This window comes from Natator depressus, chromosome 18 (assembly GCF_965152275.1).
Source record: "Natator depressus isolate rNatDep1 chromosome 18, rNatDep2.hap1, whole genome shotgun sequence".
Taxonomy (NCBI): domain Eukaryota; kingdom Metazoa; phylum Chordata; order Testudines; family Cheloniidae; genus Natator; species Natator depressus.
In genome coordinates, this window is record NC_134251.1 from 18,355,415 (window position 1) to 18,370,018 (window position 14,604).

Sequence of the window (14,604 nt, forward strand, 5' to 3'; positions counted from 1 at the left end):
TACTTACTCAAATACAATTTGATGAATTTTATGCCACTTAACTTTTTATAAATATTTAAAAAAAATCTATGTGAAATCTTTTTTAAAATGTTGACTGTAAAATCAGATGTATTTTTGTACTTTATTTCTGAGGTGAAAAAAATATATTGCTAGAATCCAGAGACTGCATCAACATACTACTTACTACTTAGGTGACTTTTTTGGCCATGGGGTATTTGAGAGGATTCCTGAAACTTGGAAGAATTCAGAATCCTTCAAAACCAGTCAGGAAGAAAAGTTTTATTCAATCTTTTTAGGTGTCATTAATATCAGAGCTATAAAGCCAAGGAAAGAATGATAGTTATTTCTGAAGAAAAGTAATTTTGATATATTGTTGTTTAATAAATATTTATATAGCTATCCAAGATGTTGGAACTAATCACTCTAGTTTTCCTTTAAAAGGGCAAATTTATCATGGTTTTATTTCAAGCTCAGAAATGCAGCATACTCAGTAGTGCGATATTTCAGTTCAAGAGACAGATTCAAACAGACATTTTCATAGGGTCACTGTAAAACTTCATAGCATAGTATACTGCAAGAAGTGATGATATAAAAAATTTCATTTTCTTACTCAGGAATTCTGCTTGCTGCAGATTGAGTCGGATCTACTCACTTGAGTGACAATAGTAATTTTTTCTCCCATTAGCCTTGCAAAGATAAAGCAGCTATGAAAGAGGAAGCTGAATGGACCCTTGCACTGCACAGAGCCAGCTGCAGGATCTAGGCCTAAACTGCAATGGCAGTTCCAAATGTTTCCTCTGTTACAAATGTGAGGGGAAAATTTTGCACCGCAGAATGTTTATTACTGGTGATGATGCATACAAAGAAATAATCCCTGTTTGATATTTGGATCCCTTGTTGAGTTTGCCAGTCTTACAGTTAGAAAAAAACCCCATCTTTTTATATTGGTAAACTGAGCAAATGTGATCTCAAATTAAGAGGTGACAAACAGAAAACCTGCAAATGCCATACTTCAAGTCACATTACAACTGCACTTTCAGGCAGCAAAACCGTATAGAGTTTGGAAGAATGGCATGGGGAAATAACTTGGTGCCTATATTTACTTTACCCAGAATCTCAGCGGCATGAATAGCATGTCTCAGATCACAAGGTGGATAGCATAGCGCCTAGGATTTAATCACCATTTTTTTTTTAAAATCCTGAACGTTGACCATTTGCGGGACGTTCCCAGGAAACAGGGGCTGGCACTGACCCCTCCAGACGCAACCCGCTTCTTGCCAATTCCATCTCACCCTCGTTCAGTCCCCCCCTCCCCGCCAGGCACCCCTCCCCCTACTACTAGGGCCGTCAAGCCCTCGCTCAGCCCAACCCCAGAGCCCAATGCTTAGGCCCCCCACTACCAGAGGCTGTAACCCCAGCGCCCCCCCCCCGGCCCCAGACCAACCACCCTGCAATCCCACCTCCCAGTACCAGCCCCCAGCACTACGACTTCTGCGACCCCTGCGCTGAGGACCAGCCCCCGAGAGCAACCCCACGGGGGCCCCCTCGCCGGGGCCCGGCGCGTCGGGAGGCGTGAGCCCCGCCGGCCCCGCCCCGGAAGCGGAAGCAGGGGGCTTGGCCTCATCCTCCGCCATATTGGATGCTGTGGTGGAGGGTGGGGGCGGAAGGAGAGACCCGGCCCCGGCTGCAGCGGCTCCGGCACCCGTGAGTAGCCGATTTCCCCCTCCCTCGGGACCGAGGCGGGAGCCAGCCGGGCCCAGGGCAGTAGCTGGATGCGGCCTGGGCCCCCAAAGGCGGCCGCGGGGCCGGGGATGGTGAGGTGTCCCCCGGGGCGGGGATTCTCGCACAGGGCGCCGGGAGAGCCGGGAGGCGGCGCGTCGGGAGCGGCGCCGGGGGGCTGGGCGGGGGGAGCGGCCCTCGGGGTGTGACGGGAGAGGGCGGGAGGGCTGCTCTGTGGAGGGGGGCGGGTGAGGCGCTCCGTGCCCCAGGCGGGGGAGTCTCGGGATCTTTCCGGGCCAGACCCGTGCGGCCCCCTGGAGCCGGGTCGGTGATTCTTCTCCCGCTGCCCACAGGGGCCGGTCCCAGTCCGGCGCCTCCTTCTCCTTGACCTCCGCTTCAAAGGAGCGTTCACATTGTTTACTTATGATCTTCACGGACTCCCCTCTCTCCTGCCTTGCCTCCTTTAGTCAGGGTCAAGATTGAACTAACCTTGAACACCCGTGGACGTTCGTTTCATTAACGACAGTGCGGGGGTAGAGGTGTCCGAGAGCTGCTGCGGCTGCTGTTTGGCTGGGAATGTATTTGTGAAGGGCCAGGTGCATGAGGTAGGAGGGTAGGAACCGAAATCTGTTGTAAAAGGAAAGCTTGCGCTTTGTGGGAACCAGAAGTAGGCTGCAATGCTTTAAAGAACTTGGGACCAACGGGGCTGCCTTGTGCCTTTGGCTGGCCACTGGTCCTTCTAATAGAACATCTTAGGCTATTGCTCATGAAAGTACGCTCTTCTACTAGCACAGGGAACTGCGTCCTTCTCTTCAGTTCTTCTTATTTGCTTGTTTTGTCTTTAAAGTCAGAAAAATTCCATAATGTTCAGAGAGTTCTCTGCCTAGTTACACTGTGCATGCTATTGGAGTTTCATTCATCTCTTCCTTCATTACAAATTAAAATAAAATGATCAAGGAAGAGACCCTGCTTTTTCAGAATTCAGGGGTGGACAGTGCTTGCCTAGTAAACTAGAAAATGTAACTTCTTCTAGCTCATGTGTTTGTAAGATAAATGTATTTTTCAGGCAGAACAGCAATTTTATAGAGCCATATTTCATGTGCGTAGCACTCTGTTTAAAACTCCGAACTCTATTAAGTTCATTAGGTTAATTTCAGTCTACTCCCTGGCTACTGATTTATTTACAGTGCTGGATTTTGATAACATCTCACTGTAAGTAACAGAGGAAATTTAATGCTCTGTTATAATGGTGTGTTATCAAAATTAACCCTTATTTCCAATTCTCAGATATGATTTAGGTCTGTAATTGTGATTTAGGTCTGTAAATTGTGAACCCTTTTCAAAGCAAATTTCATAAGACACACTCTTCTTGAGATACTTACTCCTGGGGGAAATCTGCGCCACTGAAATATGCAGAATTTATGTCCCCCGCAGATTTCTTTGCTTCTTAGCAGAAAAATGACTTTCTGGCGGTGAAGCAAAGGGAAGCCACAAGAGTAGTCATCCAGCCCTCCCCAGCAGTATATTTCAGGTACCCAGGGCAGCTGGCAGAGACATAAATCACTGTAGGGTAGGGGGCAGGACTGGGGAAGACCTGGCTCATGGTTCCTATCCTGGGCCAGTCTTGGCTGGGCTGGGGAGGACGGGACTTCCTCTTCCCCTGAACGGCATCTGGGGCCCAGTAAGACCATCCCCCAGCTGCAGGAAGCTCTGCAAAGTCCCCCGCCCCCCACTTTCTGCACCCATCCCTCCTCAGCTGCAGAGGGAGGGATCCCTGTACAGAGAGCTTCTTCCCCATCCGCCCAATCCCCATGCATCCAGATGCCCTCATACCCAGACCCTCCTGCTGAGCCTCACCCCCTCTGCACTCAGAACCCCCCTGATGAGCCCCACTCCCTGCATCTGGACCACCCCAACGAGCCACCCGGATCCCCACCCTACTGAGCCCCAAACAACGGCACCTGGATCTGCACTCCCCCAGCATCTGGACCCCCCACACCCAGACTCACCCACTGAGCTCTGTTCCCCCACGCCTCCTCCCCACTCCCTGCTGAGCCCCAAGCACCTTCACCTGGACCCCCCTGCCAAGTCCCATTACCATTGCACCCAGAACACCCCAACAATCCCCTGTGCATCCAGATCTCCCTCGCACCTGGATCCCTGCTGAAACGCCTGCAGCCAGATTGCCCCACACAGAACCCTCTCAACCCACACCTGGATCCCCCCCCACACTAAGCTTCTCCACACTTGGCTCTTGCCATGCTGAACCTGCCTGCCAACACCTGGTGCACCTGGCATGGAGGGGCAGGGCCCTGGGATGTTTCTGGGGCAGGCCCAGTCCTTGCGCTATGTCAGGGTTGGGTGCAGCCTCCCCACTGAGTCTGTGTTCTGGAGGGGGGGAGCTGCGCAGTGATCTCCCACCTCTGTGCTGTCAGTGGCCTGTGCTCCCCAGTGCCATGTTGGAGCCTCCACATATATTTGACAAATAAAATTTGCGGCATTTTAAAATATTATGTGCAGAATTTTTAGGTGCACAATGCCCTCAGGAATAGATACTGTAGTTTTAACCACTAATGTTCTGTAAGTTTTGAAATATTGCCATTTGTATGTTTAACTATTAAACATTCATATAAGGAATATTATGTTACATATTTCAAACCTATGCTATTTAAAATGCATTGAGAGAGGTTTATAACAACATAAATCAGGAAAATATACTTATTTGGTTTTAAAACTATGAATGTCCTAAAAAACTTCAGTGACACTATAGACGTTCAGATCTATCCCTGGAATAATAAAAACATTTTTATCAGATGTTCATCCAAGCACTTTTGTTTTTGTAAATTGAATAATCACCACTTAATCAGATGTGAAGTTCTTTACTACCCATATTGCAGAACAGAATGCAAAAGAAGGCCCCAATCCTGCAAGAACTAGGTGTCTTTAACTTCATGCATAATTTCAACGGAACTACTAGGCCATGTCTACACTTACAAGCTTACCGTGGCAAAGCTGTACCAATACAGCTGTGCTACTGTAAGAGCACTCATGTAGCTGTGTTATGCCAACAGGAGAGAGCTCTCCTGTGAACATAATAAAACCAGCTCAAGGAATGGCAATAGCTATGTCAGCGTGAGAGCGTCTCCCACCAGCATAGCGCTCTGCACACGTGTGCTTATGCTGACAAAACTTATGTTGCTCTGGGGGTGTTTTTTCACACACCTGAGCAATAAAAGTTTGACATAAATGTTAGTGTTGACATGACCCTAGTGTGTGTAACTGTGTGCAGGATTGGGATGTTAGATCCTATTGCAGATCTGATTTTCCAAGTCCCCATTGATGATTGAGTAAAAGCACACAGTGAGAACATTAAAGATACTCGAATATTGGTATCATTGACAGAAAGGAAACATTTCTTTCATGATGAAACATTTCCGTCTTTGTAGCCATTCTGGTTCTGCTTTAGATTCACTAGGTTTGAAAAAGTTTCAAAACTAATAATAAGCTAGTGGTAATAGAGGAAGTTCTTACGAATAAAAGCGTGTTGGATCTTTGAGTTTCTATAATGGTATTTCCTCTCCCCACGCTGTGGAGTTAACTGAAGTGAAAAATGTATTTCGTCTCTTTGGCCCTGGATATCAAAAGGACACTTTTATATCGTCAAATTTTAGGAGTCTTTCTTTGGTATACCTAGGATCGAGGTGGGGCTGAAGTTCTGGATTCTCACTCTCAATCCTCTTACCTCTGATCTTGAGATAGGGACTCCTTCCCATTACTGATTATTGTTCCCATGTAAAAGAGCGATAATACATAGCTTTCAGATTTTTACCATGCACTCAGGGAGAAATTTAGAGTTATAACATTTCATAAATTTCCAGATTGTCATTAGGACTGAGAGCTTCCTTCCATCTATTTGTCACTATAATGTAGCATTTAATACAATTTAATCTTCTGTGGTTTACTAATACTTCACCCATCTGTATTGCTTTAAGATCTTCAGATGAAAAACACTCTCTAAATGTTAATTACTATAGAGCTGAAATTGCTCCCATTATCACATAGAGCAACATAGTCCTGACCACAGATGGGAATCCAGGAAGTAGTGTGAGGTATTACCTTTGGTGATGTGGCACATCTGCTGCCACTGCTCAGATTCCATATGATTTTGTTTGTGTCTTAAAGCAAACTGCAGAGCTTGTATGTTTTTAACTGGAGGAGTGGAGGAGAATCCTAAATCAAAAGTATTGCATTTATTAATGTTTTTCACCTGAGTTTTGGGCCCTGTCTCTTACCATGTGAGAGGGAGTAAGGCAATATAAGCTCTTACAGGTAATCATTTTTCCACTGTTGCTGAGATGTTAATTTTGGCAAAGATATGACTGACGACATCAAATGCTTCAAACAGTGCAGGAAAATGTTTAGGTGCTTATGATGCCAGCTCTTGGATGGAGCCCAAAGAACAGAAGCCAGAATTGAATTTATCTAAATATGTAGTCACTTACTAATTCTGAGAGGAGGGGGGTCTTAAATAGGTTTCTTAAATTTTGGTTTTGCAGTTTACTTTTAAAGGCTAAAGGTGGGGGGAAGGGTAGTATCAGAGTACATCATCTCCAGATTATTGTTTCCAGATTGTTACTCTGATTTCTGGCATATCAGGGTGAGACTATCACTTAGATCTCTTGCGTCACTTACTGTTTGTAATTTTTCCTAAAAATGTCTTGGATCCTCTCCCTCCCTTTGTAAAATATATTTAACCCTTTCCTTTCTTGACACTTCCCCTGAAATAGAATGAATGAATGTCCTGTCTCTAAAAATGTTTCACAGAAGATACCTTTTTGTTTCAAACAAGATATCAAATCAGCAAGATGTGAAATCACACACCCGAATGCTGATGCATGTAAAGTATCTTAAAATTTCGCTATATTAAGTTCTCATTTTTAATGTGTTTTCTGTATAAATGTCTTGTTTTCACAGCAACAATGTCCGAAGGGGACAGTATTGGAGAATCTGTTCATGGCAAACCTTCAGTGGTCTTTAGATTTTTCACAAGACTTGGACAGGTTGGTTTTATGTGAGAGATCATGTTGGGAACTAGTGTCACTGGATTTATACAGTTTTTTTTTTTTATTTAAACTCATGGCCTTCACTTTCAGTAAAAGGAATAATTAAGTTACTGAGTACTTCAAAAAGCATTTTCCTTAAAATGAGTTTGCTTTTTAGAAATGGATGGTCTCATAACCATGATGACAAATACATAATTTAATTAATGTCTCTCTCACTATTTGAATGTTTAACAGTATGTATGAATATGTATTACTGCTTTAATGCCCTCAACATGCTAGTTGTTCTCAAATGAAGAGACAGTCCCAGAAAGCTTCGTGTAACCATAATTAATTCAAGCATTACTGTTTGCTATTAAAAGCTAAAACTTACGTTTTTACTAAACCATGAGTACTTATGTAGATTAGACAACATAGTATACAAATTTTTAAAAGTGACGTGATTTTTGGATGCACATATTTTTGGATGAACACCTTAAAGAAGCCGTTTTTTTTTCTTTTATTACAGATGTTCAGCACTTTCTGAACATTTGCTCCCTTTACGATGTTCAAAGTTATACACGCACAATTTCTAATGATTTTTAGAACACAAGCTTTCCAATAGCCATACAAAAATCTTTTTTGTCCTCTGGGTAGCGTGGGCTCAAAATCTGATTTTGTAAACAGAAGATTTAAACACAAAATTAATGGAAACTTATTTATGAAACTGAAAAAAATCAGTTTCTCTAGTTACAACTTTAAACTGACAGCCAGCATACTAGTGCATAAGAACCAGAAATTGAGTGACTAGAAATGAAAGTGAAACTGGAATTTGTTAGCAAAGTGTGACCTGAGTAGAATGTAAGCAAGTAACCAGTCTAAATAATGCTAAGTAAACCTGAGTTCTAAAAATGTTTTTAATCTTTTAAACTGATGTTTAACCAAAAGTCACTTAAAACTTGTGATCTCTCTGATAGTCATTTAAATTACTCTATAATAAACCATGTTTGTGTATAAAACATTTTACATTTCATTCTAGATCTACCAATCCTGGCTAGACAAATCTACTCCATATACAGCAGTACGATGGGTTGTAACTCTGGGTCTGAGTTTTATCTACATGATTAGAGTTTATCTACTACAGGTAGGAAAACTAAATGTATTGCATTTGTCACGTTTAGAATAACATTGTAACTGTAAAAGGAATACTCTCTTATTAGATTGACTAATCCATTTCACTAAAACACTTGCTAAGAAATATTGGATCATATGGGTCAAAGTAAAAATATTTTAAGTTTACATGCATAGACATGGAATGAAATAATAACTTCAAGATGGAAAAAAGTTTGGTAGAATAAACAGATTCCTAAACCAGCTACTTTCAGTGTCATGAAGGAGTAATAGTCAAGTACGTATGCCTGTCTTTTTTTGGCTACTCATCTTTTTCCCAGGAAAAATAATCACAAGCTTTGGTATCCTTGTGTGAAGTGAAAGTGCCTTGTTTTTTCCTCCAATTAATAGCAATAGTAATTTGAGCTGCTACATCATATTAATAAACTTTAGGCTGAAACGCAATCTTAAAAGGGATGGTTAAGGCTGGTTGTTTTGTTTTGTAGCAGGAGAAGATGGGAAGCGCCACTGTCACGTTCTAATGAAATTGCATAATAAACCTCTTAAAACTGTCGTTCATGTTTTAGCTTCCTATTTCAACCTTTGCATCTCATTCAGGTTCCAGCATTCCTCTCCTAGCACCGAACCTATGAAGAATTTCTGCAGTACCGCTATTTTACCATCACTGGCAAGCAGCAGACTCCATCTCCACTAACCTGTTTTCTCTATTTCATGCCAATCCAAAATTCAGTTAAGCCCTTTAGAACCAGTATGCCCAAAGCTGCCCTAAGCAAGCGTGCAATTATTTTTTCGTTGCTCAGTGATATTCAAAGAGTAACATACTTCTGATAACTTCAGCAATGTCCCATTTGAGTGCGTGGCCTTCTAAAGATTAAAGCCTCTAAGCCTGAAAATAATACCAAAAGTAATTGCAGGAGGCTCTGAAATTGATTAACAGCATCATAACTGCTGGAGCGCTTGAATTTTTATGTGAACTTTCTTTGAGTACTTTCCTTCCTGAAAGAACTGTCAGATGATCCAATCTTGGTTTTCATATGTAAAATTTGGCTGCTATTAGCTATATAGCCCATATGCGTTAGTATTCCTCTCCTAGGGCCCAGTCTGGGAAATATTTGAAATGGAATGTCCTAAACTCTTACTGAGTTTTGTAGGAATTGGAGGCACTAAGTATCTCATGGGAGATGATCTGCACCAGTGCCCTCAACTCACATAGAGGTCAACAGGAGCTGATAGTGCCCAGCACTCTACAAAGTTATATACAATGTAAACTGAGAATCATTCAAAGGCTAATATATTCAGGTGCCTATCTAAAGAATACAATACAATTTATTCTGGTATTGCTGCCTTTGGAAAAGTTGGAGGAGAATGAACCAAGAGTTGTGGCAGTGTTATCTGTATGTTAAGAGCTTTATATATATTTTTTTTTTCCCCCTCAAAGGAGGACAGGTTATTCAGCCGTGACTTCTTCAGTCGAAAGAGAGACACTCTGATATCCATGCATTGTGATGTAATCCTTCAATGTCTTTAACAGTGTTGTATGCAATGTAGTTGTAGCCATGTCAGTTCCAGGATATTAGAGAGACAAGGTGGGTGAGGCACTATCTTTATCGGACCAGTTTCTGTTGGTGAGAGAGACAAGCTTTGGCACCACACATAATTCTTCAGATCTGTGTGGCTTGAAAGCTTGTCTCTCACCAACAGAAGTTGATTTGATATTACCTCACCCACCTTGCCTCTCTAATGTGTTGTCATTACAAACTGACAACTATATCTAGAAATAACTGTCCTGTCAGAGACTTGTTAGACTGTTGTTCCCAGTGTAGTTTATTTGCTGTGAGTAGCTGTTTTACTAACACACTTTGGATGAACTCTAAAATAGAAGTCTAGGACAATTGTATTTGATCTTATAACAACAACATTTAAGGGACTTTATTTTACTTATCTTATTTTCTTATCAAATTGCCCTCTCTGGTTTAAGCTGCTGGAGCAGATCCCTGCTATATTGTAACTTCCTTACATCCTTATTTTAATGATGTATTACTCAATATTCCTCTCCTTAGACAAAATGCATTATGCTTGCATCTTATCAAAAATTAGATTTTACTTAAAGGGACACAGTTGGCTTAAAAAATAATTATTTTTAAAGTGGCAGATATCCTTTTCTATTACTAAACACCATAGATCCTTAAACCTGCAAGGACTACAAAAATCTTATCATTATTGTGGTTGTGTCCTTTTTGTGCTTCTCTGAGCTTGGACAAAGAAACTGAATGTGGTGTTTTGCTTACTAGCTTCTAGCGAATGCTGTTGTGTTTTGAATCTTTCTCGTTGCTGGGGAAAGTCTCACTACTCCCTACATCCTAAGCATCTTCTTTCAATTAAATAACATAATAAAATCTTTACTGTTGTTACTCTTTTATAAAACACTTAATTTACAAAATCTAAACTAAATTTCAAGCCTAACTAAACTTTCCTATTTTTCCTGCTTTGCTTGCATGCCCTTTAATTCATTTAGTCATTTTTTTGTAGCTGTAAGTGAAAGTAGCTAGAAACATTCCATAATAAAGTTTTAGCTTACTCTGTTATAGTAAGAAATACTGGACAAAAAGGGAAGTTGAGTTATAGGAACCAACCAATCGCCAAATTGGATCAGATCAACATGGGTGGTTTTTTACTTATTCACACAAATCCTAAATATTTGGGTTTCATGCAAGTGGAGTGTCTTTCACCCATTGTATGTCAACTGTTTTAAAACTGAGTCCAGAAATCTTGTTACTTGCAAATAAAAAACTAATTAGGGGAAGAAACCAAAAACAGGTTAAACAATTTGTGCTGGTCTTGATAAACAAGTATTTGAAACTGTTTACTGTGAAGTTTTCAGTCTTTTTTTGTTCTTTCCTAGGGTTGGTACATTGTGACATATGCCTTGGGAATCTACCACCTAAATCTCTTCATAGCTTTCTTGTCGCCAAAGGTAGATCCCTCTCTAATGGAAGACTCAGGTATAGTGGACATTACTCCCATTACTATAATTTTGAACATAAACTGTTTTCCAAATCACTTAACCAGTTTCATCTATCTTCACGTGAACAAACGTCTTCAGAGAAGAGTAGAAAATTCTCAATAGTGAGAACAGAGTTTGTTTAAAAGTTGTGCTGTAATAATTATTTAAAAATTAACAGTGCAGGAAGGGTCTCTAATCATGGCCTTCCTACTACTATACCCCTTTCAGGAGTCTGATTTGTCTGGCATACCTCTTCTCCCAAGTTTCATCTCAATTAAAAACTGCTTGCTTACAAAATCAGACATAAAAATATAAAGTGACACAACACACTAGTACTGAAAAATTGCTTCATTTCTCATTTTTACCATATAATTATAAGATAAATCAATTGGAATATAAATATTGTACTTACATTTCAGTGTATAGTACAGTGGTGAGCAACATGTGGCCCATCTGGGTAATCTGCTAGTGGGCTGCCAGACAGTTTTACATTTGCACAGCTGCCCGCAGTTCCCAGTGGCCACGGTTCGCTGTTCCTGGCCAATGGGAGCTGTGGGAAACAGCAGCCAGCACATCCCTGCGCCCCACACTGCACATATATTATTTATATATATATTTATATATATATATATATATATATATATATATATAAATAAAAATATGGCATCACTCTCAAAACAAATATTATTTGATCAAGCATTGCAACTCGCCCTTCTGTGATCAATTTTACCCAAATAGGAAACTTGAGCTCTTGCAAGGAACTATTCTGTTCTGGAGATAGGCTTTGTATATAATAGTGACAGTAGGAAAGAACAGAATCGTTACTAGACTCAATTAAGGGATGATTTACCTTAAAAGATTGATTTGCTTTTTTTATCCAGATGATGGTCCTTCATTACCCACAAAACAAAATGAGGAATTTCGACCCTTCATTAGAAGGCTGCCAGAGTTTAAATTCTGGTGAGCAGATACATGTGCCCGTTCTCTTAAAAATAAAAAGCATTTACATGAATGTGTCAAATCACTTCCACTGTGTGGAAGGGATTAATTATGTAATTTATTTTTAAGGCATTCTGCTACTAAAGGCATCCTTGTTGCAATGGTATGTACATTCTTTGAGGCTTTCAACGTTCCGGTATTCTGGCCAATCCTTGTGATGTACTTCATTATGCTATTCTGTATCACTATGAAGAGACAAATCAAGGTAATGTGCTAATATTGGATTGAATCTTTCTGAAGATAAAATATCACTGCTTAAGAGTGTCTTTCCATGTTGCCAGCCAAATGAGCACTGTGGATGTTTATCTGTATATATAGCATGGCCAATATTTTTAAACTTAAGTACCTAACCTTAGGCATTCTTCAGCACAACTGTAATGGGAAATATAAATGCTCAATACTCCTGAAAATCAAATCAGCTTAGACACCTAGATATCAAATTGTTAGCCCCTTACGTTCATTCTTCAAAGGATTCAGATTTATCAGAATAATATCTTCTGAAGTAGTAAATTCGGTGTTTATAATGGATAATATGCACCATTCATCCATGCCATTTCTGCAGTATAATGTGCAAAGCTGACTGTTGGGATCTCAAATTGGTGATGGGTGTTGTGAAAAACTTGGCATTTTAAAAAAGACAAGCACAGCAAAGTAATTCAGGTTGGCTTTGATACGTTTTCTATAGCTTGTTGGCTTGTAAATGGAAATTAAAAATAAAGATTTTGAAACTGTCACATTCTAAATTTTGGGGTAGAATGATTCATGGTTCATGATTGTAAAGTGAAGACTAAGGGATTTATGTTAATACATTTATACTGCTTAATCCTTCCTTGATTAACCATCATGACTATACTATACTGTGTATCTTTTTTTGTGAAGTTCAAAGTACAAACTCTCAAACAACCCCGTTTAAAGTGTTCAGCATAGTATATACTAATAAATAATACAGGAAAATAGTGCTATTTAAATCCTTTGTGTAGCTTGTAACTGAAAATGGCATCTTATGTTGTTGAAATTAAACGTTGTACATCTTATCAGTTGTAAATTAGTGATTATGCTGAAGAGCTTTGTGTGTTGAGGCTTAAACTGCATATTATTTTGTTTTGATAGAAATATTAGATCTGTCAAACAGTTCCGTTTAGCAACTAAACTGATGTCTTTATTTACAGCATATGGTAAAGTACAGATATATACCCTTCACACACGGCAAGAGGAAATACAAAGGGAAGGAAGACATGGGAAAGACCTTCGCTAGCTAGAAGTTGAATTGAGCCTGTTGACTGACTCTACATATAACTACAAGAACGGTTTTGAGCCATTGTAACAATGCCTTTTTTCTTCATATAAAGTAATTAAGAGGGTGGTGACAAAGCAGTTGAATTTTCATTTAAAGAGGATGTTTCTATTTTTTGTCTGAAATATCAGTTTCTTGAAGAAACTGGCATTCTAACCAAATTGCATTGGGTTAATTTATCTTTGATAACAAGTTGGAGAATCTTTGGTATCCCACTGATTTGGGATCGTGTTGCTTTCAAGGTCCACTGCAATCACTGTGGCATTGGGGAGGCTAATGGCTACAATTAGGTTTTTTTACATAGTGTTCCTGCCCAGTATGACCCTGAAGTGCTGTGCACATATGTGGAGGAAAATAGTAAGGTGGCACACGTGATGCTGTTGTCTGCTTCATAATTGTGTGCTAAGTTCATACACAGGTCTGATAGGCCTTAATATATGCAGAATTTCAGCCGACAAGGTACATGCATGGTAGCACTGGAGTGTAACCAAGTTAGTAAAGAGTAGACAGGGTTTTTTTAAAAAAAGATCCTAAATTCTGGTTTTTGCAGAGGGGAAATTAAGATTAATATAGCTCATAAGGAAACTCATTTGTGTTAGGTTCTAATGCCAGTTTCGCCATTGCATCTCATGGCAGATGCTGAAATTGGGCTCATTCATAATGACTCAAAACTTTGTTCTTAAACTATCATGATTTCTTTTGAGGGCCTGGAATTTATAAATATATATATTTTAATTGTTACTAGTTGGAGAATATTTTGACTTGTTTCTTTGATACTTAAGGTTTTTTTGATTAACTTAAGTTTGCTTCATGCAGCCCCTTGAGAACACACCCAAACTGGCCATAGCAGACAAACGTTGTGGATTTTAACGGCTTTTCATTTTCTATGAAAAATATAGAAATAAATGACCTGCATGTAAACTTTTTGATGTGATACAGCTACAAACAATTTTATTAAGTGACTTTTTAATTCCAAACTTTATTAAAAGACAGTTGTCCCCCTTTCTTGTTTTAGTCATCTTTATATAAAATATATTGGGCTAATAATATTTATAGATCTGCCATTTTAAATGGTGTCAACACTTACATTTTCCTCCTATTTTATTCAAGTAACACATTTACTTAGTTCTTAAGAGATCATTCAATTGATTTATATTTCAGGGGCTAGGATGAGACTAATCCTTTGAATGCTCTACATAGTGTAGCAGCAGCTTCAACCGATTCTTGCTATGGAACGCGTACAAAGGAACCCTTGTTGTTTGCTTGTGCAGAATGAAAAGCCACCAGGAAACCCTGTACACCGTTAATTAGATTCAGCCTGCTGTAATCTTGAAAAATGTCCCATGTTTTTTAACTAGCACTGTGGAAACCAGTGTTTTTTATAAAGTAAACTTTGTTCAACCTAAAGTGTCATGCAA

General features: G+C 39.8%; 1 protein-coding gene across 2 annotated transcripts; it reads left to right on the forward strand.

Annotated features, from left to right (window-relative positions):
* Positions 1–1,637: 1,637 nt before the first annotated feature.
* On the forward strand, positions 1,638–14,191 carry RER1 (retention in endoplasmic reticulum sorting receptor 1). 2 transcript variants are annotated; one of them, XM_074975197.1, is made up of 8 exons: positions 1,638–1,704; positions 2,187–2,324; positions 6,694–6,779; positions 7,798–7,902; positions 10,792–10,891; positions 11,775–11,853; positions 11,962–12,097; positions 13,062–14,191. In XM_074975197.1, exons 3-8 carry the CDS (start codon positions 6,699–6,701, stop codon positions 13,149–13,151), a joined length of 591 nt encoding a protein of 196 aa, XP_074831298.1. In that variant the 5' UTR covers positions 1,638–1,704; positions 2,187–2,324; positions 6,694–6,698; the 3' UTR covers positions 13,152–14,191. The 2 variants fall into 2 exon arrangements, with proteins under 2 accessions (XP_074831298.1, XP_074831299.1); XM_074975198.1 differs by lacking the exon at positions 2,187–2,324 and having other exon boundaries at positions 1,658–1,704.
* The last annotated feature ends 413 nt before the right edge of the window (positions 14,192–14,604 follow it).